Consider the following 24,095-nt stretch of genomic DNA (forward strand, 5'->3'; position numbering starts at 1 on the left):
CGCCGCCGGGAGGGAAAGGACCGGCGGGAGGGGCCGGGGCGGGGGCAGCGGGGAAACGAAACCGGCGGGGGCGGCGCCGACGAGGGCGCTGCGGAGCCGCGGCCGGGCCTCTGGGTGCGTGCGGAGAGAGGGGCGCGGGGCGGCAGGGTCGGGTACGAGGAGAGCCGGGAGGGGAGGGAAAGGAAACCCTCTGGGCTGTGCCGTAGTGCAGCAGGTGCTGTTGGTGGGGGTGAGGAAAAGCGCGGGTGTTGGGTTGCTGTGTGCGGCTGTGGGAATCAGCCTGATAGAGGGGGTGGTTAGAAGCAGCGCCCTGGGGCATCTCTGCTGCTGCGGCGTTCCTCTGTAGGTAATGGTTGCTCGTTTCTCGTGTGTTTGGATTAAACGGGTCTTTGATACGGTAGTAATGCTAATTGTCGTATATTTAATTTATTTATGTGCTGGCGTCTGGGTTGTCCTCATTGACTAGCGTTTAAGTAGCTCATAGAAAGGATGTCAAGCTATGGTTGTTAGTAATAAATGAGCTTCTGTATAGATTTTGTTTGTTTACTTAAACTAGCTGTTAGGTAGGTTCACAAAACCTGGTGTTTTACCTGAAGGCAGGTCAGGTTGTGAAGTATAACACAGAATAATGCATGAAGCAGTCTGTGCTGCCGTGCTACCAGCATGAGTTGTGTGCCTTACCCTTCAGCATCAAGAAGAATGTTAATTTGTGTGGTGTTAACTAAGTGTAATCTTCTTCTTTCAGAAAAAAATGAAGAGAAGAACTGAGCCTGAATTTAGCAGTCCCCAAAAGAAGCAGAAGAAGAAGGCAGAAGACTTGGGTTTAACTCTCAGTTCTACTTCAGATGATGAAGCTCAGCTTAGTAACCATACTACTCAAGGTACAGTTGGAGGTTGTAAGTGTTGCTGTGGGGAATCTAACTAACAAGTAGGAATTGCAGGGCCGTGAGCACCTCTCCTGTGAAGAAAGGCTGAGGGAGGTGGGCTTGTTTAGCTTAGAGGAAAGAGGGCTCTGGAAAGACCTCATTGCAGCTTCCCTGTGCTTACAGGGAGCTTATAAAGGAGGGAGACTTCTTACGTGGACTGGTAGTGGTAGGACAAGAAAGAATGACTTTAAACTTTGAAAAGATTGTTGATATTTTTCACTCAGAGGATGGTGAGGCGCTGGCACAGGCTGCCCAGAGAAGCTTTGGATGCCCTATGTCTTCAGGCATTCAAGGCCTCAGAGCAGTCTGATCCTGGTGGTTGGCAACCCTGTCCACAGCAGGGGTTTGGAACTGGATGGCCTTTAAGGTCACTTCCAACCCAAACCGTGGTTGGCATCTCTGGTTGATGGATGGAACTTCAAGACTGCACTTTGTCTTTAGTAGAAAAGCTGTGTCTTTTTTTTTTAATTCACAAATCTGTTTGGTGGCAATTCTTTTTTTTTTTTTAAGCTTTTAAAAGTAAGACTCTCACAAACACTTTGGTCTGGGTATTTCATGATTGCAGACATAGGAAATAGACAAGTCCATGGCCAAAAGCTGTAAAATTCTGTTCATATGTAGACAGCATTAGTCTCTTCAGTCTCAGGAGATATATTTGTTGTGGAAGCTTTCAGTAGTGAGGAGTTGTGTGTTGTGCAGTAACAATAATAATAATGGTAATGTCTAATACCTTGTGTTGCTTTTTTTTTTAAACAAACACTAGGCATTAGATGTTATCATGTTCTCCTGCATTACAGTGCTATCTCTTTTATTGGATCCGTGTGAAAGTTGTTTTTTTTCTTGTTTTGTAAGTTGTGAAAGTTCACGTTTATTTCGCTTCAGAAAGAATAACTGTTTCAGAGTTACCTAAACAAATTGCCTAGTGTTTTGTTTCCTTCTTTCCCTCTTCCCCAAGCTGGAGAGTGCTTTCTTACTTCTAGTATACCAGAGATGAGGAGAGCAATTGCCCTATGCAATTGCTGTCCCTATTATGAGGTGCTTTAATCTCTTCCAGGATGATACTTCATGTTACTTCACACTCTTTGTACTTCTCAGTCTTGGTATTTCCTATGGTAGTCAAGTGTTAGTAAGGAAAGGGTGTCAACATAGAAAGAAGTGAAAGTAGAGGGCGAAGAATGCATGAAAGGTGAATGATTGGTTTGAGAGTAGTGGCAGTGATTGGGTATGGTGTGTGTACATGTCCTTGCAAATGTTAAAAGCAGGAAGAGTTGCAAAGAAACTTTTTTAAGATTATGTAGTCCGAATTGTCTTTGAGAACCCATTGTGAACCCTGGAAAATGAAACGCAGCTCAAAAGCACGTAGCAAAGATTGTTGAAGCTGAGGACTGGAGAAGCAGAAAGCAGTAACTGGCCCTAAGTGAAATGGTTTTGATTCTGTTAATCTCTGAGACCTTTGTGAAGGAGAAATGTAAATTGTGTGACAGGTGCTTGAAAAGTAAGATGGGAATATACCATTGCAAACATGCTACGTCGCAGCCTTCTTTGTTTTGAGCTGAAAGTCTCAAATATTAATGCTATAAGCTCCAGCGTGATAGCTGTCTTAAAGGCTGATAATTAAACGGCAGAGATTGTACACATTGAAACAATTACAACTACAGCCACATATTTCACTGTTGAGTCTTTCACTTTCTTGACTAATGACCTTTAGTAATTTACCTTGGTAATGGCAATTCTTTACTAATTCTGCAGTTGTTTCTTGCTATTTCACTGGGGTTCAGTTATCCATAACAGGGAAATAGAGTTGGTTTTTTTTTTTAAATTAGAAAAAAATTAAGAAAAGTTCAATCTCTTCTAGGTTGTCATTTTTTTTTTTTTTTAATACCTGTGTGCAGCTATCTAATTCCTTCTGAAGTGATAAACAAGGAAAGATAATCTCTGCTGACAACAATTATCTTGAGGTAGCTTTTATGGTTCAACACCTAGTTGTGCAAAGAAGCATGGAATGAATTCTAGTAGTCATTGAACAAGGGATGCTCAAGAGGCAGAGGTCTAATGAAGAGTGTGGCTATGCTCGTTGTGGATTGCTGCTTCAGTAATCTTTATGGCCTGCCCCACAGTACAGACTTTAGTAGGACTGCTGTGGTGCTAGATAAATTTCTGGAAGGAAATTTGTGCCATTGCTTCATCCTCATTGCGATCACAGCACAGGAAAAGGGAAAGTACTCAGTGGGTTGCAGGGCCTCCCTCCCTACTCACCTGGTGCGTCCTATCGTGTAGTTCTTGATGGCATTACTGAGAAGCCTTGGTGGTGGTTTTTTTGTTTTGTTGTAGTGTGCATTCACTTCTTTCATTTTTCTTGTTTTCAGAGTCTTCCAGTAGCAGCAGTGGGTCTGAGAGTGAGAGTGATGAAAAAAGACTTGTCTTCAACAATGAGTTCAAACAAGACTCTCTGGTGGAGGGTACTTCGTCCCGCTACTCAATGTATAACAGTGTCTCCCAAAAGCTCATGGTAGGTCAAAACAGTTTTGAACCAAAGTATTAATACCTCATGAGTGCAAACTGAAAAGACTAATCTTTTCTGAGATTCTGATTCTGGTCCTCCTTGTAGCAGGGTTCTCTGCTTCTTTAATCCATCTAGTAAGCAGTTCAGGGAGGTAGAGACAGCTTTGTTAGGGGAATTTGTTTAAAAACAAAAACAAAAACAAAAGTTGATTCGTGTTCCAGGTACTCGAACAGGGCGATGAGTGTGAAGAAAGAGATCTTTGAATAAGGCAGTTTGCTGAGCTGGAAAAGAGTCCTATCTTGTGTTATTCTGCAATTATTTTTAAGTTAACAAACATCTGTCACAAAGACCTTAAGAAATTCTCGTGTTGATATTAATTCATTTTGGTCTTGGAAGCTGACAGGCATACCCTTGTAGAATTATTACCTTAACTGTTAAGGTGTTTATTTCCAGTAGAGCTGCCCCAGTTTATATAGGGCCAGAAGTTTCTTGGAAATGCATGGAGTTGTGCACAATAGTAACTGTAACAGCCAAACTTCAGGGATGATCACCAGCTCCCTAATTACAGAGTGATGGTGCAGGAGAGAGAATTTTTTAGAAAGTTCTAAGGAAATCACGGACTGTTGCTCATGTCAGTCTCGCATTTGACAACTTTTTTTTGACTACAGAGGCAATGGTAAGCCCTAGAGAAGTGAAGCTTCTCTGTGTCTTTGCTGTTACGTGTTTCCTTATGCAAACTCCAACACTGCCATTGGGAATACCCCGTTACCCTGAAAGAATTTCTTTTCCTGATAAGAGAAATAAAAATTATATTCCTGGGGCAACGGGATGGTGAGACACAGTTGTGTATTACTCAAAATGTGAGAGGAAGTCCAGGACACAAAGGAGGACTGAATTGGGGTCTCTGTTTTGTGCTGCTTTGTCAGGAGCGGCAGTCAGCTCCACAGTGGTATGCCAGCACGTACTGCCCTTTGCCAAGTGAGAAGATCAGTTTGCTGCTAGAAACTGGGAAGTGTTAGTTCTTAATAGAAGTGGGAACAGGGAGGTACTGCCTTTCCAGGAAACAAATTGCTGCTAGCAGCTGTGTCATATATCTGTATGAAGCAGGAAATTTCAAATCTTGCTGAATTCAAAACTCAGTGGGATCCAGAGGCCGAGGGCTGCTGATGTGCTCCTCTGTGAATAAATCCTGTTGCTGGTCATTGATCGTTCAGAATCTGTCCATTTGTGTTTTTGTAGCTGGGCTGCAGTTTGCCGATTCTAACATAGACTGTCTTTCTCTGAATTCAGAAGGCTTTCCTTTTTAAGGTTTCCTAAATTTGAATACAAAGATTGAATGTCTGGTTAGATGAGTTGGTAGGTAAAAGGAAAATCGTTCTTTACTCTGGTCAAAATTCTGTCTTCAGAATTGCATTCCTTCTCTGACTATTAGGTGCATTTTAACCGATTCTTGTAATTTATGTGGCAACATGTTCACAACAAGTAATACCACAATATGAATTTGTTCTTGTGCCAGCGTCTTGGTTTATAAACCCACTGAACACAGTGGTGAATGTCTCTGTCTGTTGGAGCACGCTGTTCCTTCCTTCATTTTATTTCCAAACGTCGTTCTTTACATCTTGCTTTTTCTGTTGTTTGTTTTTGGTGGCCGTGGCTCCAAGCCACTCCAGTATGTGGCTCTTTTTTTGGGCTAGTCTTTCATCCCACATGCAATATGTAGTCTTAAATCTACTCGCCTCATTGTGCTCCCTTTTCTATCTTTGTAGGCCAAGATGGGCTTCCGGGAAGGAGAAGGTTTGGGAAAATATGGCCAAGGTAGGAAGGATATTGTTGAAGCCTCCAATCAGAAGGGAAGGAGAGGCTTTGGGCTTACCCTCAAAGGGTTTGATGGGGAGCTGAATATTGATTGGCAGGACGAGCCAGAGGTAAGTATTTACTGTTTTGAGTACCTTTCCATTGCTGTGTTCAGGATTTGCCCGCTGGGAATGTTTTTCTAGTGCTGACTTACTACTTCTGTCAAGTGGCTCAGCTGAATAGAACCACACTCTATTTTGTTCAGGTATAGTGTATTTTATGGCACCAAGTCAGTTTCAGATGGATTGTTGCTGTGATCTGTATGATTTGTTCCTGGTTTGTAGCAGTGAACATGATGGAAAACTCACCAAGCTGTTTTGTTTTATTTTGTATGTCATCATTTTTCATACTCAAATAGGTGATGTTTTTTAGTATCTTATTCTGTTTCTGTATGATAATCCTCCAAAAAAAAATGCTGAGATGTCCTGTTCCTGTATCTTGGCGAGCTCCTCAACAGGGAAGAAAATTGAAATAGGTGCTGTCTGGAAAGCAGAGCTTCGTTCTGCTGCTATTCAATGTGACATAGTTGCTATATGTTTGTATTTGAAGAACAAACAAGCCAAAAAAATAAGAGCACAGCACAGAATCCTAGGGCTTTGGTCAGCTGGAGGGCAAGCCAAAAGGCCCCAGCTGTTGTGAGTCAAGGGCAGCAGTGCTGTCAAGTTATTTATGCTGCACTTGATTGTACTTTCCTCTCTTTCTTTGAGTTGTTTTTCAGTAATTAGTAATAATATTAGAGATTGATCCGCAAGTCATGGCTTCACCCCTTATGATAGGATTGGGGAGCAATTGGTTGTTACATTTTGCTAGCAGAAAATTTCCTTGACTCTTCCTATGTCTTGTGTTTTCAGCCTAGTGCCTATGAGGAGGTGGATTGGTGCCTTGAGTGTACCACAGAAATCCCTGATGCCCAGGAGCTGAAGGAGTGGATGACTGTGGGCAAGGTAGTTTTTTTAGATTCTAGTTCTCGGCTTAAGAAGGCGCAGGAATGAATACTCTGCCTGAGCCAATGCCTTGTCAGAGAGTCCTCAGATAATCTGGGGTGGAGGGAAACTGGAAGCTGCTACTGTAACTTCCTACGTGAAGCAGATCCTGGTAGATCAGGTTGCTTAGAGCCTGTTTGATTGAGTTCTGAATATCTCCAAGAATGGAAGTCTTACAGCCTGTTTGGGCATCTACTACACAGTTGGGTCTGATAACCCAAGATACTAGTGCACCCTTGTCATCTTGATGGCCGTTTGTTGGGCTTACTACAATATGTCAGTGTCTGTCTTGTACTGAGGAGTGCTAGACTGGATGCAATATTTCAAGTGTGGTTGTGAGATGCCAAATAGGAGAGAATAGTGCCTCAGCCTGCTGGTTATGCTCTTGCTAATAACACTTAGTATGTGGTTGGCAGGCTCCATCCATCACATGTTCATGTTGCATTCTGAAATGACTCGTAGCATATTTGTTAATTGTTACGTATTCTCATCCTGCTCCAGAGGAAGATGGTGATTGAAGATGAAACAGAGTTCTGCAATGAAGAGCTTTTACTTAATGTCCTGCGGTGCAAGGTGAGTCCCCTTTCTTGGAGAGGAATTGAAGTTTTGTGAAATAAATAGTTGAATTTACTTAGGTGATCAGCAAGAGCTCTATACATCCTCTCTCACATCTGTGCCACTGGTGTGACCTGGAGTTTTGGCTGCCACTGTCTATTCAGATGCCTGTTTTTACACCTCAGCCTTCAAAGAGATGAATGAAAACACTGGTGTCCATTTCTTAGTCAGTTCAACTGAAAGACTGTAGGCTTGAATGAGCTAAGAAACTGAACTTCCTTTCTTTTCTCGCGTGTTCCATTTTTCCTTTTAGATTTGATCATGCCCTTATGAATTTCAGAGTGTATGTATGTATGTGTGAGAGAAATACCTTCACCTGTGACTACTTTTAAGATGGCTACCGCATTGCCAGTCTCGGGAGCTGTCTGTACAGAGCTCTTCAGTGTCATTAAATTTGAGTAAGAATTGGGTAAGGTGTCCCTGTTCATTGTAAGGGGAGTTGGACTGGATGTCCCTCAGAGGTCCCTTACAACTCCAAGGATTCGATGATTCTGTATCAGTATGTGGCAGGAAAACATTCTATATTGGTGAATCAGTAGCATAGAACGCTAAGCATCTTATTACCCTCATGCTTCTCTCTCCTTAAGTTTAATATCTGTCCTCTAAGCCTTTGCCAAATTCAGGTTAATTTGGTTTCTGTTTGCACAGAGTGTATTTGATGAGCTGGATGGAGAAGAAATGCGCAGAGCCCGAACAAGATCTAACCCCTATGAGATGATCCGTGGAGTCTTTTTTCTGAACAGGTCTGTAGCACTTGTGGTTACGTAGGTCTTCTTCCCATTATGTCCACTTTCAGTTGTGGGAGCCAAAGTTGAAACTCACAGGTCTCTATTTATGTGTTCACAGAGCTGCGATGAAGATGGCAAATATGGACCATGTCTTTGACTACATGTTTACAAATCCTAAGGACTTCCAGGGGGTGAGGACCTCTTTTTAATTTTCAAAGCAGTGCTTTCTTAGAGTGGAGAAACTGGGGAGAAAGGAGAATCCTTAGAGCACTAGCTGGAAAAACAAGTTTTTGAAAGACATTTTCTGGCTGAGCAGTGCAGCTGATAGGTTTGACTGATGGAAGCTGTTACTGGGCGAGTAGAATTTCTTCAGTTTCCTTTTGTAGAGGCCCTTGATAAAGGAGCGAGATGCAGAGCTGCTCTACTTTGCTGATGTGTGTGCTGGGCCTGGGGGCTTCTCTGAGTACGTCTTGTGGAGGAGGAAGTGGCATGCAAAAGGATTTGGCATGACCTTGAAAGGACCAAACGATTTTAAACTTGAGGACTTCTATTCTGCTTCCAGTGAGCTCTTTGAACCTTACTATGGTACGTAATGCGTGCATAAGTGTTGTCTGATGTTTTTGCTTGTGCTCTGGCTTCTGTATCAGGAGTACTGATACCAGCCTGGGGATTTGAGAGAAGCTTGTTTCTGGAGAATCATTTTGCAAGGTAGGAAAGGGCTGTCCTTTGACAGGGGAAGGGAGTTGAGGTTGGTGAACTTGCCCATCAAGTCATGTTTCTGTGCTTCTTTCCATTCTGCTAAGAAAACGTGTCCTGATGTAGTAGTTCGTACTTGAGCACATCTGAAAGCTGCAGAGGACATGCTTGTTTGACAATAATTTTTCTCACTTATGCAGTTCTGAAATGTGAAGAATGAGATGACTTGCCCAAAGACTATTAGCAAAGCCAGAGGTAGAAGCCTTACTTGCCTGACTGGCAGTATGCTTCTGTATCAAACCTCTGTAAATCTACTTTGATAATTTATTGTGGACACTCAGTAATGTTAAATAAAGCAAATTAAAGCTAGAAGCTGTATCTGAATCACTGTGACTAGATGACCTGTGTAATCTAAAGTGGTTTAAGATGTTACTGTGTCTTTGAGATAGACTGTGCATACACAGACAATTACTGCATCTTACCTTGTGTGTGGTAGCCTGTTACACTGTATGATACGTGTGTGCCCCCTTTCTGCATAGCCTCTTGGAGTAGGAAGGGAAATACAAGGATTTGATAGTCTTGCTGCTTATTTCAGGCTATGTGAAGGAAACTCAAATGTGTTTGTTCTACAGAGAAAAGGGTAAAAGCCAATTTGCCACTCGTGGCTTCTAAGCATGAACTCTTGGAGTATAATTAGTGCTTCAAGATTAGATCAGTTAAAGGAAAGGTTCATGGTAAGGGTAGCAAGGCAGCAAAATGCATTGTTCTAGTGGTTGCACTGTTTGGATCTTCATAACTCACTGCAGACTGGTGCTTTTATGAGGGAGGGAAGATACATGGAGAAATGAGTAGCCCCATGACTTTGATGCATTTTCTTGATTCCTTTTCTGTCTGCTATGCTGCAAAGTCTAGTGAGATGTGTACAAACTCTCTTCCGAGTGATGGGAAGAAAGTAGGCTGCCGTGATATTTGTGTTGTAAAGAATGGTAACAAATTCTAGTGTCACTTTGCTTAGTGACAGCATGATTGATGAGGAATTTAGTCATCAAAGCACAATCGTGCATCCTGATCTTTCTTTCTGTTCTTGCAGTTCTTCTTATAGTTAATAGAAACTATAGCTGTAGAAGATTTTTAGAAACTAATACCAACTAGAAGTTCAGGCTTCTTCAAAGTGAAAATTGGTAGCCTCTAGAATATACCTTAGCTTAGCTTTCTACAATGCCAGGCTAGGGGACAGTGTATCCTTTTATGGAAACATATGGAAAAACTTTGCATTCATATAAATATAATATATATAAGCTATATTTCTATTTTCCTACTTCCTTTACAAACTTGTTTATATATGAATGTTTTTTTTTTTGAGGCTGCTTTTTAAAATTCTAGGTTAGATTGTGTTTGGATGTAGATAATTAGGTTTCTTTGGATTGATGCTAATTCTTAGTTGAAGGTTACCAGTGCACCATGTGAATAATTTTGCCTTGCTTGTAAAAAAAACAAAAACAAAACAGCATGTTAGTACCAGGTGAGCTGTTCAGTGAAATTGTCTCCTATGTTTTTAGTAGATTCAGCTATTTGCCATTTCTCCTTGGTTGAGGATTTTATGTTGTAATGCAGTTCTTTACCCAGAGGAGGGCAGTGAGGGATTTGTCATTTGCTGCAGCTAACATACAAGTTGTCTTTTGAGCTTGGTTATTAGGCTTTGTTTAGCCTTGACCACAACATTTGAATAATTTTCCTAGTCTAACGAGCATCTTTAGTGGTGAACCAGGGAATGTATGTATTTATGCTTACTCACCTATCAAGGTCTTCGTAGCTTCTGACTAAGTACTGATTGAATACAACAGATCACCTCTTCTAGTCGGCTTTGCAAACATGTTAGTAATTGTCTGCTCTTTCCCCACAGGAGAAGGAGGGATTGATGGGGATGGAGATATCACTCGCCCTGAGAACATTACTGCTTTCCGGAACTTTGTTTTGGACAATACAGATCACAAAGGAGTGCATTTCTTAATGGCTGATGGGGTTGGTCCCTTCCCTTTTCTTTCTGCACTCATGACCAAAACTAGTACTTCAGATTGTGTGCGTTAAGATACTTGACATGTGTTTGTAGTATCAATGTGGTATTAAGGCTTGCCATTAAAATTCCTGGTGGCAGTGTTCTGTGTTGTAAAGAAATCATTGTGATTTCACGAGTCAGCTGTACAGAATTGTTTGCTTGAGCGAAAGAAATGCTAATTATATGCTGTATTCTTTGTAGGGCTTCTCTGTGGAGGGTCAGGAGAACTTGCAAGAAATCCTAAGCAAACAGCTAATGCTTTGTCAGTTTCTTATGGCACTGTCCATTGTCCGGACAGGTATGTTTTATCCATCAATCTTATTCCTCCTTCTTTAAGGTGTGGGTGGTATTGCAGAAGGGTGCTGTAGACTTTTATTAACATACCATAACATCTGCTGTGCTGTCAGGCTAGGTTGCACAGGATTGAATGTATATGCATTCATTCTGAGGTAGTTGTCACAAAGCTAAATGAACTAGGGCAGAAAAATAAGGCTGTCCATTTTGCTTTTTCTTTACAAGCAGAAGGTAAAAGCTCTGAACTAATGCATTTTAACAATAGTTTATGTAGCTGTCTTGGGCTAAGGTCACTAGTGTAATTGTTGGACAGTATATTTGAGTTTTATGCTATCAGCTGGGCCAGCTGCTTTATGAATATTCTGGCAGGCTGGTTTGGAGCTGAGCAGTAGCAATTCAGTTCATTTTCCCTTTAGTTTGTGGCTTTTCTCCTTTAAATCTGCCATCTCTGTGATCAACACCAGCTGATGCCTCATGTTGTCTTAAGGTATACTCCATCGTTGCCAGGTGATGGATTTTATGGTTGTATGATGATTCCTCTTTTCTGCAGAGTTTAGTTAGCATTTGGCACTGACATATGCAGGAGCAGAAGATAAAAAATAATTATCATATTATCATTTGTCCTGTGCCTTGTGTTCAGATGAACAACATCTGAGCCAAGGATCTGCTTAGCAGTATCTGCTTGAGCATAATATGGTGAAAGGAGCAACCTTTTTGGAAGTCTTTATTCTCTGTGTAGGTACAACTTTGTAAGATTGACTGCTTTTTGCTTAGGGTAATGGGGAAACTTGTTTGAGGACAAAGGGTGGCACAAACGTTTTTCTTTCTATTCTATTTTGGTGGTATCTGTTAGTTTCTTCCTCCAGTGTGAAGCTTCTTGGTCCGCATGTCAGAGCTCTTTGTCTGCAAAGGCTTTTATATAGCATGCTGCAATACCATAGGGTACAGTTTGGGCCTGGGAAAGGGTGGTGTAGAATGGGTGGAAAGTTTGTTCTTGAGGCAGAATGCATGTTGATTTGAGCATGGTCAGAGAACTGCTTGTCCCTTTGTTGAAGAGATACGGGACGGATGGTTCATGGAGCCCCTCTAACCTGCTTCATGAAAGTGTTTTAGTTGCTGTTTTATTGTACAAAACCACCTATCTTTTTTTCCTGTGGAGGATAAGGTTATGGAGATGCCTGATATGTCGTTGTATCTTTATAGTCTGCTGATGTTGGTTTGTTTCTTCTCTCTGCTCCAGGAGGACATTTTGTCTGCAAAACCTTTGATCTGTTTACTCCATTCAGCGTGGGGCTTGTTTATCTGCTCTATTGCTGCTTTGAGCGTGTGTGCATCTTTAAACCTGTGACAAGCCGCCCTGCTAACTCAGAGAGGTGAGATTCTTGAGCATGAGGGCCTGCTAAACAAGGTTTGATCTCTAATTACAATGACAGATGGTTTTGGTTAAATGGAAACTCTGTGACTTCACGCAGTTGTCAACTGTCTTGTAGGAGGAAATATTTTAGATGGCTAGCAAATTCTGATTTCTGACAAGGTAAAGAAAGTATTTGCCAAAGTCTGCTTGCTTTTCCCTGCCTGTACTGAGATTCATCTGTAAAGAAAACAGCAGAACTAAGTATGTAATAAAGTCTGTTCTGCATGAAGCAATTAGGCTTCCATCGAAGCCAGAAATTATTATGTGTATTTTTATACCTGTCAAGTTTAGCGCAATTAGTTTACTATTTTAGGGAGTTCTGTGATGTTTTCTTAGTAGGGTTGAATTTCTCTATCTTTTCAGAGAGTAGAAAGTGATATGTAATGATGTGATTGGTTAGACTTCACCTTCTTGGGGATACTTGGGTGGGCAGAATTCCTGGGATTTGGAATACTGTCTTCACAGTTACAGCATGGCAGGAAAACTGACTGTGTCAAAAAAACCTGAACCTAAATTGTCTCTGGCATTCTGTGCAGGTACGTGGTATGCAAAGGATTAAAGCTGGGGACTGATGACGTGCGAGAATATCTCTTTATGGTGAACATCAGACTCAACCAGTTGCGCAACTCCGATGTGGATGTGAATCTAGTCGTGCCATTGAATGTGATCAAAGATGACCAGGATTTCTACGATTATATTGTCCAGTCCAATGAAAAGTGAGTGCCTGTGAGCAGCGAGGGCTGCTTGCTGTAGGCAGATCAGCCAAAATGGCTGGCTTTCAGTTGCAGCTGCTTGCACTCATGGAGGTGCTTGTTGATGCTGCTGACGCTGCTCTGCTTTTGCTGCCCGAGGGGCTTAGCAGAGCAAAGAGATGCTGCACAGAAAAATACTTTATGCTGTCAGTGAATGTTTGGTCTCTGAATGCTGTCCTCCTATATAGAGCAGAAAGGGGGCTACCGCCTGCTTTTTTTTCCAGTGGCCACCATATCATTTGGATTTATGTTGATGATGATCAGTCACTCCTTTGAGGGTCAGGCTGGTTTCCTTCAGTTGTTCCATCGATCTTCCACGTAGAATAATGTTGATGGCAGTAATCAGCTTGTTGTCTTACTGAAACTTTCCTCTCTTTCAGCCACTGCAAAATTCAGATAAAGGCACTAGCTAAAATTCGTGCTTTTGTTCAAGATACGTGAGTATATTCCTCTGGCTTTTGGTGGATATTGAATTAACCTACCGTAAACAAATTGTTTTGCCCTTCTTCAATGTGTTTTTAATTTGAGCTGGTACACTGCTTGGCCTTTAGAGCCAGGAAAATTAATAATGCTTTTAGGTAGCTCTGTTTGTGTCTCTGCCTGAGCTCCTTGAGAAAAAGTGTGGGTAGCTGGAGTCCTGAAAGTTGATTTGTTATCACCCTTGCTGAGATGGCTTCCATGTGTTGCATGTTTTCTGAGTACCTTAAATGGGCCTGCTTCTTAGAAGGACTGTGAGCTTAAAATGTGAGCAACACCATCCTGGCTGGTATGTTCAGTTCTGCACCTAATGTCGTTGTGGTCCATAGCTCTTAATTTTTCAAGGATGATTCAGTATACTTAAGTGGCATACCTAGAACTACCTACAGCACGTGACAAAAATGTCTTTCATATAAAACTAAAGCTATTGCAATGTATAGCTGTTTCCCTGTCGTGGCTTTTAAGTTTGGGTGTCGTTCAGAGAGAATACATAATAGAAAGCCTGAAAGCCAGATATTGTCATAAGAGTTAATCCTAACATTAGCACTGTTTTTTGTCTTCATTGCTCTTCGTAAGTAGGGCTAGTAGGTTCCAGTTCTTGGAGATAATCATAAATTCATACGAACACTTCACTTCTTCAAAGTGTTGATGCCTAATGATGCTTTCAGATAGAGGCTGAGTATCAGTGATATATACTGAAGCAAAACTAAACAAGGGTGTTGGGAATGTGTGGAGAGGGAAGCAGGATCCTCAATTTGAGAATAACCTTGTGAGGAGCACTGCTTGTTTGTCATTCCCAAACCAGACACTGAAAAATGCAAGTTTGATAGGGTTGGGATATGCTAATGCTGCAAGAACAAGGAAAGAGACTTTGCTGTTTTAATAGTCTGCTGCTTTTCTCTTGAGGACACTGATGGAGCCTCGACAGGCTGAAATCCGAAAGGAGTGTCTCCAACTATGGGGGGTAAGTAAGCTGTAAAGCAGAGAGATAATGAAGGCTTCCTTGCTGTGATGAAATAAGAATGGAGCTGCTGTGCAGATGAAACTTTCTAGCCAGAGGTTTAATACATTGTCCTTCAGGAAAGTCAAAGATTATTTGAAGCTATTCACGTAAACAAAGAGGATGGTGCTTGTGAATTCAGTGTATGACTTAACTGAGTGGGCTTCTAATTGCTTTGCTTTGCTGCAATTGAGAAGATTTTATATAATACTGAATGAACTTAGCACTTAGTGGTTTCCAGGTGGTAGAGCTATCTGAAGAGTCTCTTTCCTGAGCCTTTGACTGCAGTCATATCATACATACGGTAGTGTTTCACTGAAATGTGGATGGAATCAAAGATTTAGCCTGAAACTTTTGGAAGCTGTCCGTTGTTTCTTATGAAATGTGGCATGCCTGCATTAAATTTGAGAAAAATGTGAGACTTTGGTTTGCTAGGTAACTTCTCCAGTAACTGGAGTCCCAAGACCAGTAGTTTTAGGGGGCAGGATGGTCTGTCACACATTGAAACCAGAACGGTTTGTGTGAACGTGCAAATGAATAACCTTTATTATCAATTGTTTGAACTTTTTTTTCCAGATTCCTGATCAGGCTCGTGTTGCTCCCTCATCTTCAGATCCCAAGTCCAAGTTTTTTGAACTGATTCAGGTGGGACCTTACATGGAAGTTTCTTTTGAATTCTGTCATGCAAATAGATCCTTTTCCAGCAGTAATTAAATGATGAAGAACTTAGTCCTGGATTATCTGGATTATTGTTTTGTGCAAAAATTGCACTCACCTACTTGTTAATGTATTTTGTCTAATTATATGTTGCTCTTTAGGGCACAGACATTGATACCTTCAGTTACAAACCCACTCCTCTGAATTCCAGTACGCTGGAGAAAATCCGCCAAGTGTTTGATTACCGGTGTATGGTGTCTGGAAGTGAGCAGAAGTTCCTCCTGGGGCTGGGGGTAAGGCCTGAGAACAGTCAGACTTTACGTGTAGGAGTTCTGCTGGTTCATTTTAATGGTACTGTTTTGCCTTGCAGATTCATCCCATTCTTTCCTGACCTCAAAGGTCAGGAAGAATCCTCACTGACAGCGCTGAACAGTGCTAGTTATTGTATGGGTTTTTTTTCCTCCTGACTTCAGTGCTGTTCGCAGTAATTAACCCCGTTTTTGTAATTCCAGCCTACACAGAGACCTGTACTCTTGCTAGTGTCTCTAATTATCTTCGCTGTCCTTTTAAAGATGTTCTATTTTTCGTTCATTGTGTAGATATGAAAAGACACTGACAGATTAGAATCAATGTTTTTGTTCATTTGCTGTAGAGATTGGTTCTTCCTTAAAATTTTCCACAAAGAAATTGCTTGTGACAGCCTAGGATGAAAAGATTCTCTGAGGGGTGCTCTGGAGTTAGTCAGAGGTCTCTCTTCCACACATCCCTTCATGAAGCCTTGGGTAAATCTGACTGCCTTCTGTACACAGAAATCACAGATCTACACCTGGGATGGTCGCCAGTCAGACCGCTGGACGAAACTGGATTTGAAAACTGAGCTGCCACGAGATACCCTTCTGTCTGTGGAGATTGTCCATGAGCTGAAAGGAGAGGTAGGAAGCTATTCTCTGTTACAGAGTGACTACAAATATAATGTGCAATCTCACTTATTCTTTTCAAGATACTGCAAAATAAATGTTCCATGTGCGACAGGTGAGAGTCTTTTGCATTTGTTATTTAGAGAAATGATTTTGGATTAAGTTCCTTCTGACCAGTGTCAGAGAGATGAGCTTTTAACACTGTTTTGAAATTCCTTTGTACCTGACATGCTGTTGGCCTACATGCAGCAGATGACAATGTTGCCACTAAGTCTTAAAGTGATCTTTGTTTGGGTACATAACTGCACAGTAGAGAGAGCAGGCCTTGGAAGAACATCCTTAAGGTATATTCATAATGCAAACTGTTGCTACCTGGGAGTTTATTTCTCTTCTGGCATTTCAAATGAAGATGCTGGTACACTGGGCTTTATGCTGTGCTCCCTGATGAGGCAGTATTCTCAGAGAGAATGCCAGAGAGCTAAGGATGATAGCTATGGTCCTGCTCTCTCTGTCTTTCCCTCCATTGAGACAATTGTGTAGTTGACACACACTGGTTCTTGGAGGATGGCAAGTTAATGTACAGTGGGCTGCAGGGAATTTGGTTGCTTCTAGTATCTGGGAAGTTACTCTCTTGCTAGAAAATAATGATATACTGGCAAAAAAAAACAAACAAACCCAAAAAACAACAAATGGGCTATAAACCAAAACTGAAATAGCAATGGACTACAATCTGAGTGGTAAGTCTATTCCTTTCTGCAGGGGAAAGCTCAACGAAAAATCAGTGCTATCCACATACTTGATGTCTTGGTACTCAATGGCAATGATGTCCGAAACCAGCACTTCAACCAGAGGTATGTAATCTCTGGAGAAGCTTCTTTCTCCTACATGAGTAGGAGTGACTGAGAAACATTGTTCATACTAATGGAAGAGAACTGAGCACAGGTAGGTGAGAGCATTTGGTTGAACCACTTCTGTAAAGATGCACTGTGAACGAACCATCTCAGAAGTGAAGTAGGTAGAGCTTTTTTTTGTGTGTGTGTATACTGTCCCTATGTATTGAGATCAGGTCTAGTTCCTTTCTTAGTCTGGGGTGATGCACAATATGGATAAACAGAACATCTTGGGAGCATGTATAACACAGCTGATAGGTGGCTTAGAGAGAAGGAAAGAACTCCCCTGTTTCCTTCATTAGCATTATGATGTCTCCAGTTATCTTATTTTCCTGCTTGTGTGTCAATGAGTTCAACAGCACACGGGCTTGTAGAGGAGGCAATGAAGACCCATTCCTAATGGATAGCAGCCAGTATCACTGGGCACTGAACTGAGAGAGTGAGGTGAAAAAAAAAACAAACCCCTGTTGCTCAGTACCTATTTGGCTTAGGGGTGGGGATGGTGTGCAAGTATTGAAGTGTCTAATCAAACTGTTATCTTCTGTGTGTGCCAAAGATCTAGCTAGACTGTAGGATTCTCTTTCTGTTTTTGGTCAGGATTCAGCTGGCAGAGAAGTTTGTCAAAGCGGTTTCCAAACCTAGCCGACCAGATATGAATCCGATCCGGTGAGTGCTTCTCTTTTTCAGCCTTGCACATTTTGGTTTCACTGTGGTGGAGGGTGAAGATCAGGAGCTGAAGGAATTAAATTTCAAACTGAAATGCATAGTTCTGTTACATCCACTGGAAAAAGGCTGGAAGATCTTTAAATATCTGAAACAAAGTTGGTAGTGGAGAAGTTGTACCTTCCTTTCACTCAGCAGGTGTTTGTGCTTTCATCATAGATGGGCTGGTTGGTGCAGATCTCAGGTGTGTGTTGTAGTAGATCTAGTGCTCAGTTAGTGTTATCCTTGCAAAGTCTTCTACATCCTTGTCTGCTCATAGTGTAAGAGAGGCTGTGAGTGTACAGATGTCACATTTTCTCAAGCCAGTAAATATAAGGCATTAGGCTGAGGAGAAAGGTTGACCTTAGTCATACTTGACCACCTTGTGCTGTACAAAATGAACTGCTCAGCTGCTCCCTGTGGCTAAGATAGGAAAAGATGATTCTTTTAAAAAAAAAAAAAAGAAAAAAAAAGAAAAAATAAAATGTATATTTTTACAACACATTTCTGTCTTGCTTCTGCTTTCCCCCCAGAGTGAAGGAAGTGTACAGACTGGAGGAGATGGAGAAGATTTTTGTGAGGTAAGTGACCAGCAAAAATGAAGCACTTCAGGGCCTATGGACATCATAGGTGAGAGATGTGCTTGAGGAGTCCTGGAGAAAGAGCTTGTACAGCTCTTGTAGCTAATACCTACTGTTTTTGGTTCAGAGAATCTTCCTGCTCAGTTGTAATACCATAGACGTAGCCAAAGTGTTTTGCAGTAGTAGAAGTAGCAACTGCACTTCAGTACTTGTGCAGAAGTGGCTTGAAAGTTTGAGTTCAAACCTGAAATGGGAATCCCATTTGGATTAAGTGTGGTAGATTATCACAGATCCCACATAGCAGTGCTAGATTTGCTACCTGCCATATCCATACAGCTCAGGCTGTTTTCCCTAGACGCATAGGGGAGGCAAGAGACTGGATGCTCCAGGGATGTGATGATTGATCCTGGTGTATTTTCACTGTGGAAAGAGTGTGCAGATGGCATGTTGTGTGCAAGATGATTGTAAAGGAAGAAACAGGAGATGCTGCATTTGGCATCACTCTGTTATTGTCTTCTCTCAACGTTCAGGTTAGAGATGAAAGTCATCAAGGGCTCAGGGGGAATACCCCGGCTATCCTACACAGGCAGAGATGACCGGCACTTCGTACCCACGGGACTCTACATTGTACGGACTGTGAATGGTAGGAAGAGAGAGTCTCTTGCTCTTATCTTGCTTTTTTCTGTATCTTCCACTAAAAAAAATAATTGAAGAAGCTTACTCCTTCTATAACTTCTTAAAAATTTAATGGTGGTATTCCAGTGGCTAGAGATTAATCGTTTGTAGTGAACATAGCTTGGACTGGGACATGGTTCAGGGTATTTTTGTGATAGCTTTTTCTGTGTCAGTTGGATTAGCTATTGTGTGGGTAGTTCAATTTATTTACATGACTCACTTTTTTTTTTTAATATCATAGTTCTTCCCTAAGAATATATGAAAATGTCCTATTTGGAATGTCAGTTTTTAAATGCAGAGAAAACAGTTTTCTCGGTAAATGCAAATAGTTTGGGAAGTGGGTGATTTTGAGGGAGGAAAGGGAAAAGAAGTAAGAGGAGAATCACCATCATTATAGATTCCTTGTTCCTGCTTGCACTATATGTGCATTTATAACTGTACCCTTTTCCCCATTCCATCTTCTGTCTGATCCGTGACACTTTTCTGCCAGATCCCTGGACTATGGCATACAGCAAAAACTTCAAGAGGAAATTCTTCTTCAACAAGATGACCAACGAATCAACATTTGACCTCCCATCTGAATCCATCGCACCTTTTCAGTGAGTACAAGCTCTGGCAATTGCCAGAGCTGAGACTAAGGAACGAGAGCTGGGTTTGCACTGTAAGCACAGCTTGGTCACAAGCATAGCATGCTGCATAGACCAACCTCAGTTGCACAAAGCTGCTGATCTGGATCTGTGGAATTTTGCTATGAGTAACACATCTCACAACTTCCTCCCTCTGTCTGCAGCAGAACGCAAGTGATTGAATCTCTTGGCACCCTAGGAAATGGAGGCTGAGTCCAGTAACTGTAATCTGTTACATCTCTGTATGTGATGATAATTGGTTGGAAGTTGTTAATTGAAAAGTCAGCCTCAGTTGATTTAGCCCAAACTCTGGTATAATTTGTAGGTAACTGGGAGTTGTTTAATGAGGGAGTGAGGGAGAAAAGCAGTGTCTCCTTGGGCACTGGGCAGTCAGCACTGTGGCTGCTGAATGCCACTGGTATCTGATTGAGTACCATGCCAAGGCAATCTCTTGAGTACAGAAAATTTTGAGTCTGTCTAGCATGTCAGGGCTCCTGGGTGGAGATGTTTCCATGATTCTTTGCCTTCAGTTGGTCTCAGGAGATGCCTGCCACTACCAAGGACTTTGCCTCTGAAAATAGGGTTCTTAAGTTTCCCTTAACCAGCTAAATAGAAGAAGGGGCTTAAAACTGTAAAAGCAGAGGCAGGTGGTGCTTTTTCCTTTCATGCCTCGAGGTGGAGTTAGTTTGGCCTGTGCACTCAGAAATAGGCTAGTATTAACCTGTAGGAATGGCTGAGGACTTGCATTGCCTGTGTAGGAAGAGTTGTGCTGTATTGTGGTTAGTGAATACTAATGTGTCTGTAATTAGCCACTGACATGTGCTCTTGTCACTGTGCTAGTATCGCTTTGTTAGAACAGTAGCACTAAATAAGCTATGAATATTTTGTCAGTAATTGTACAGAACTCAAGGCTGCTGTGTCAGCAGTAATTAGCAGCTCTGTTTTCATTATGGCTGGGACTGTGTCAGAGCAGTGAGGGAGGGCTGTGCTTGATGGGTGAAGTGAGAGATGGTGTTGTAGGATCAGAACTCTCTGCTGCTGATGGAGCTTGGTTATTTCACACAGGAGGAGGAATGATCCTAGCTGTTTTTGTACAGGACAAAGAGCTGTTCATTTGCAAAGATCCATAGGACAGCTATTACTGATTCTAGTAGGTTTATGGTGAGTGATTAGATTGCTGCTGCTGGCAGACTTTCTAAATTCTTCATTAAGGCCTTTCTATTGCCTGCATTGACATTTTCTGAAAAAACTTGTGGGGGGAAGGCATGTTTTTCCTAATGATCTGTCTCCTTCCAGCAAATACTGAACCGAATTTTGAGCGAAGCTAGAAATTAATAAGTTTGTTTCCATGGAAATCTCTTAGGCTTGGAAATTTCTGTACCTTATGGGCCATGGAGTTTGCAAGGTGAATGAATGAAAGCATTGTCTTTTTCTAAGGCACTCTTTAGATCTACAGTACCTTTGTGTGACTCCCAATGCAAGAGAAGCTCTCTGTATTCCACTTTCTGGCTGTGATGAGTGTTCTTCCACTCTCTTGCCATATTAATCTCACTTTCCTCTCTGTTCACAGTGTATGTCATTACAGCCGTCTCTTCTGGGAGTGGGGAGATGGCGTCAAAGTGCATGACTCTCAGAAAAGGCAAGATCCAGAGAAGCTATCAAAGGAGAATGTCCTGTCTTTCATCCAAGCACACTACCCCTAGCCCCAGCTCTCTTGAAGGGTGCTGGGAAGAGGCTGAGCCCAGCTCGGATTCTTCAGGGACTGACAAGACTGGGAGACTCCACAACTGTCCTAGCCTTTTCCAGAGCTGATTCCCTGGATGTGGTCTAACCTGGAAATGACGTGCAGAAGACATAGGACAAGACTCTGAACTTGGCAGTGTATATAAGAGTATGACCCAGGTAGTGCCTGCTGCTGGAGTACTTCTGGTGGCTCCTGGAGTGAAGGCCTAATGCCCTTTTGTCCTGACCTACTGCATGCATGAGGCCAAGAGGCTAGCAGCTTTCTTTGCTCCTGTTAAAATATTCAGCAAGGTTTGTGGAGCTCTGTGAGTCAGGACTCTCCAGGCTTGTGCTTCCCTGGCAGTGGGAAGGAGCAGACGAAAGTGGCAGTGCTGGGCAACAGCACGTCGATGCAACCCTGCGTTGTACCTGGCAGCTGTATGTCCCCTTGGCTTGTTAAAGGCCTTCACTGCCTAGTGGAGGCTATTAATTCACTGGGGAATGCTAGCATTGGGGTGCAAACATGAACTTCTTTTGGTGTTTCCAACACATCAGCTTTCCAGGCACTTGGCTTGCCAATGGCAATTCCGATGTGATGGTATCCTGTTGGACAGAAGCCAGCACAGGTGATGAGTAGACTTCCTGGCACGAATTTGATGTTTCAGTGCCAGGATTTTCACAGATGTCCACAAGCTGCTGTTTCAAGGATTCTTCCTTTGCAGGTCAGTGACTGATCCTGAACCAGCAGCCTGCAGTTAATTCATGCAAGTCTTTATGCCTCATGGTAATTCTGAGACCAAGGTGCTTTGGTTCTTAGTACTTCATGCTGTTACCCAAATCTTCAGGAAGGAAAGTGGATGTGGGAGGGAAGACATAGGAAGATGGGGATGCTAGAAGTGTTCAGAGGAAATCATGGGTACATTTGATTTTTTTTGTTAAAAGACCCAGGGCTTCAGTGAAGAGAGATCTTGACTTTGACCACGTTGGTTAATTAGAAGAAATCCTCTCCCCTGACTGTGCCCACTGGAAAGGTTATCAGACTTTCCTTTTTAAATGTCAGAGTGAGCTTTGACACTCTCCATGTCTCATCTGGCCCTGGAGCTACACCTGGGGTGAAGAGGGTGAAGACAGTGCTGTGACACTCAGCATGAAACTTATTTCAACAGACTTCTCAGTGTTATTTTGCGCTGAGCTGAAAAATATTCTTCCGTTGCATGACGTACCTTCAGTTCTGGCTTCCATGGGGCTTTTGGCCAGGTCTTCCACTTAAATCAGAAGCTAACACAAGTTGACTGCTTTCAGCCAAGCAGCAAAGTTGCCTTTTTTGTTTGTTTCTTTTTAAACATAGATTGACAATAGGGAGGAAACTGATTTTGGGATAGTCTGAACTGTGCCTTAAAGAAAGCTATAGGTCTCCTTGGAACTATAGCAGTTCCTTAGATTCTTATTTTTCCCTCCAAATCTGTATGTAATATTTTAACGAGCTTTATGTAGTAAGACATGGAAATTTTCACTCATGGTTCTATAGATAGGATGAGTGCCCTGCCCCACTCCCAAAGAGGCCATAACAAGGTGCACATTGTAGAAGTCCTGTTTTCAGCCACCCTCTAAGGTCCAGCATACTGCATGAGTTTTGTCTTCAGCATCAGCATGTAGTGAATGTCATCCTGCTAGGTGGCTGTGCTCTCTGAGCTTAGAGCATTTCCACGTCTTTAGAAGCGCATCATCTCCATAAAACCACAGTTTCTGTTTTGTTTTTGTTTTGTTTTTTTCTTTTCATCAGTTTGGTATAAGTAACAGATACAAGTCCTTGCACCAGGCAAGTTTAGATGCGGGCTCACTCACTGCAGAACCACAGCTCCTGGCTAGGGAAGCAGCGCAGAAGCTGGCATGTCTGTTGGTGAATGAAAAGTGGAAGCAAAACTTGGGGAGTGAATAGGAGGCTGGGTTGGTAATAGATTGCCCTGAATACAGTGCAAGGGAGCTATTCTTTTCTCTCAAGCTCCGACCTAAAGTGATGGAAGTGGATAAAAGGATCTTTTCCCATGTTGGTGGTCATTAATGCCTAGATACAGGTCTACTGGAACAGTTGATGGACTGCATGTTGTTACTGTGTCCTGTGGATGACAGTCTGTCCTCTTTTCAAGTATAGCTAATACATCTATGAGAGAAATAGCAGGCTTCCTTCCCCCCACCCAAAGAACAAGAGCTCTGTAACTGGTAATTTTTGCTGGCAAAAGCACTTCCACAGGGGATGAAGAGGACTCTCTATGACTCTCTAGTGGGCAAAAATGCACCTCCAGGTGTGTGGTTTCCAGGCCTGTGAGCAGCTGGCTTTGTAAGTGAGTAACTTGAGTTCTGGCATTTGCCTTGAGGCTGCTGTAATGCCAGCAAAGCATGCTGCTCCCTTTGCCAGGCTGCGTTGGTAAGTATTATGTCCTCCACTTGGGGTTTCTGACTCTCCTCTGGGCCAGCAGAAAAAAGGGTGACTAGGAAGTGTACTGTAGAGCTTGTAGGCTTCTGAGGACGCAAAAGAAACCTGATGAGCAGTCTGGCTTTTGCAGGTATTTTCTATTTGCCCTGTTGCCTCCAGTTCCTCCCCGTTTTAATTTGCTTTTATTTTTATTTTTGATGCACTGAACCTTGATTCTGAATCCCAATTCAAGAAGGTAAATGTAAGGCACCATGCTACTTTGCTTAAGGGAATGTTTATGTATGTGGATGGTACAATGTATTGTCATTAGGTTGTGTATCATTTTGTGTTGATTTCTCTGCTTTTGTTGTCTCTATTACCAATACAGCCCCTTTAATTCACCTCACTGCTTGTTTACTTTGTTTCCCACAAAATTTGGGCTAGCAGCCTGTGTTAGTGTGGCAATAGGAAACACCTTGCAGAGTTTAAAATTTTGAAGATGGTGCCCTTCTAAAGGCTTTCCTGGCAAGTGCTCCCTCAGGGCTACCTGAGGTATGTCACTGGACCAGAAACAGAGGAGGCTGCAGGATGACAGGATCCTAACCAGGGGCCTG

At 42.2% G+C, this 24,095-nt stretch overlaps 1 protein-coding gene across 1 annotated transcript; it reads left to right on the plus strand.

Annotated features, from left to right (window-relative positions):
* Nucleotides 1–56: 56 nt before the first annotated feature.
* Nucleotides 57–23,882, plus strand: CMTR1 (cap methyltransferase 1). Its single transcript, XM_042879763.1, has 24 exons — nt 57–114; nt 746–881; nt 3,293–3,435; nt 5,196–5,354; nt 6,135–6,227; nt 6,768–6,839; nt 7,530–7,624; nt 7,728–7,800; nt 7,996–8,194; nt 10,209–10,327; nt 10,563–10,659; nt 11,896–12,028; nt 12,606–12,785; nt 13,202–13,258; nt 14,205–14,262; nt 14,875–14,943; nt 15,117–15,248; nt 15,765–15,887; nt 16,632–16,723; nt 17,360–17,428; nt 17,998–18,045; nt 18,576–18,688; nt 19,211–19,319; nt 20,917–23,882. The coding sequence occupies exons 2-24, from the start codon at nt 752–754 to the stop codon at nt 21,047–21,049; spliced, it is 2,496 nt and encodes an 831-aa protein (XP_042735697.1). The 5' UTR covers nt 57–114; nt 746–751; the 3' UTR covers nt 21,050–23,882.
* The last annotated feature ends 213 nt before the right edge of the window (nt 23,883–24,095 follow it).

Source organism: Lagopus leucura, unplaced genomic scaffold (assembly GCF_019238085.1).
Source record: "Lagopus leucura isolate 7727_CA_CO unplaced genomic scaffold, USGS_WTPT01 Super-Scaffold_73, whole genome shotgun sequence".
NCBI lineage: Eukaryota > Metazoa > Chordata > Aves > Galliformes > Phasianidae > Lagopus > Lagopus leucura.

Bases quoted from the DNA above. Each gene is read 5' to 3' on its own strand.
- CMTR1 (XM_042879763.1), top strand. From the start codon at position 752: ATGAAGAGAAGAACTGAGCCTGAATTTAGCAGTCCCCAAAAGAAGCAG. The intron at 10,328-10,562 runs GTTGGTCCCTTC...TATTCTTTGTAG, and splicing joins ATTTCTTAATGGCTGATGGG to GGCTTCTCTGTGGAGGGTCA. The intron at 18,689-19,210 runs GTAGGAAGAGAG...CTTTTCTGCCAG, and splicing joins CATTGTACGGACTGTGAATG to ATCCCTGGACTATGGCATAC.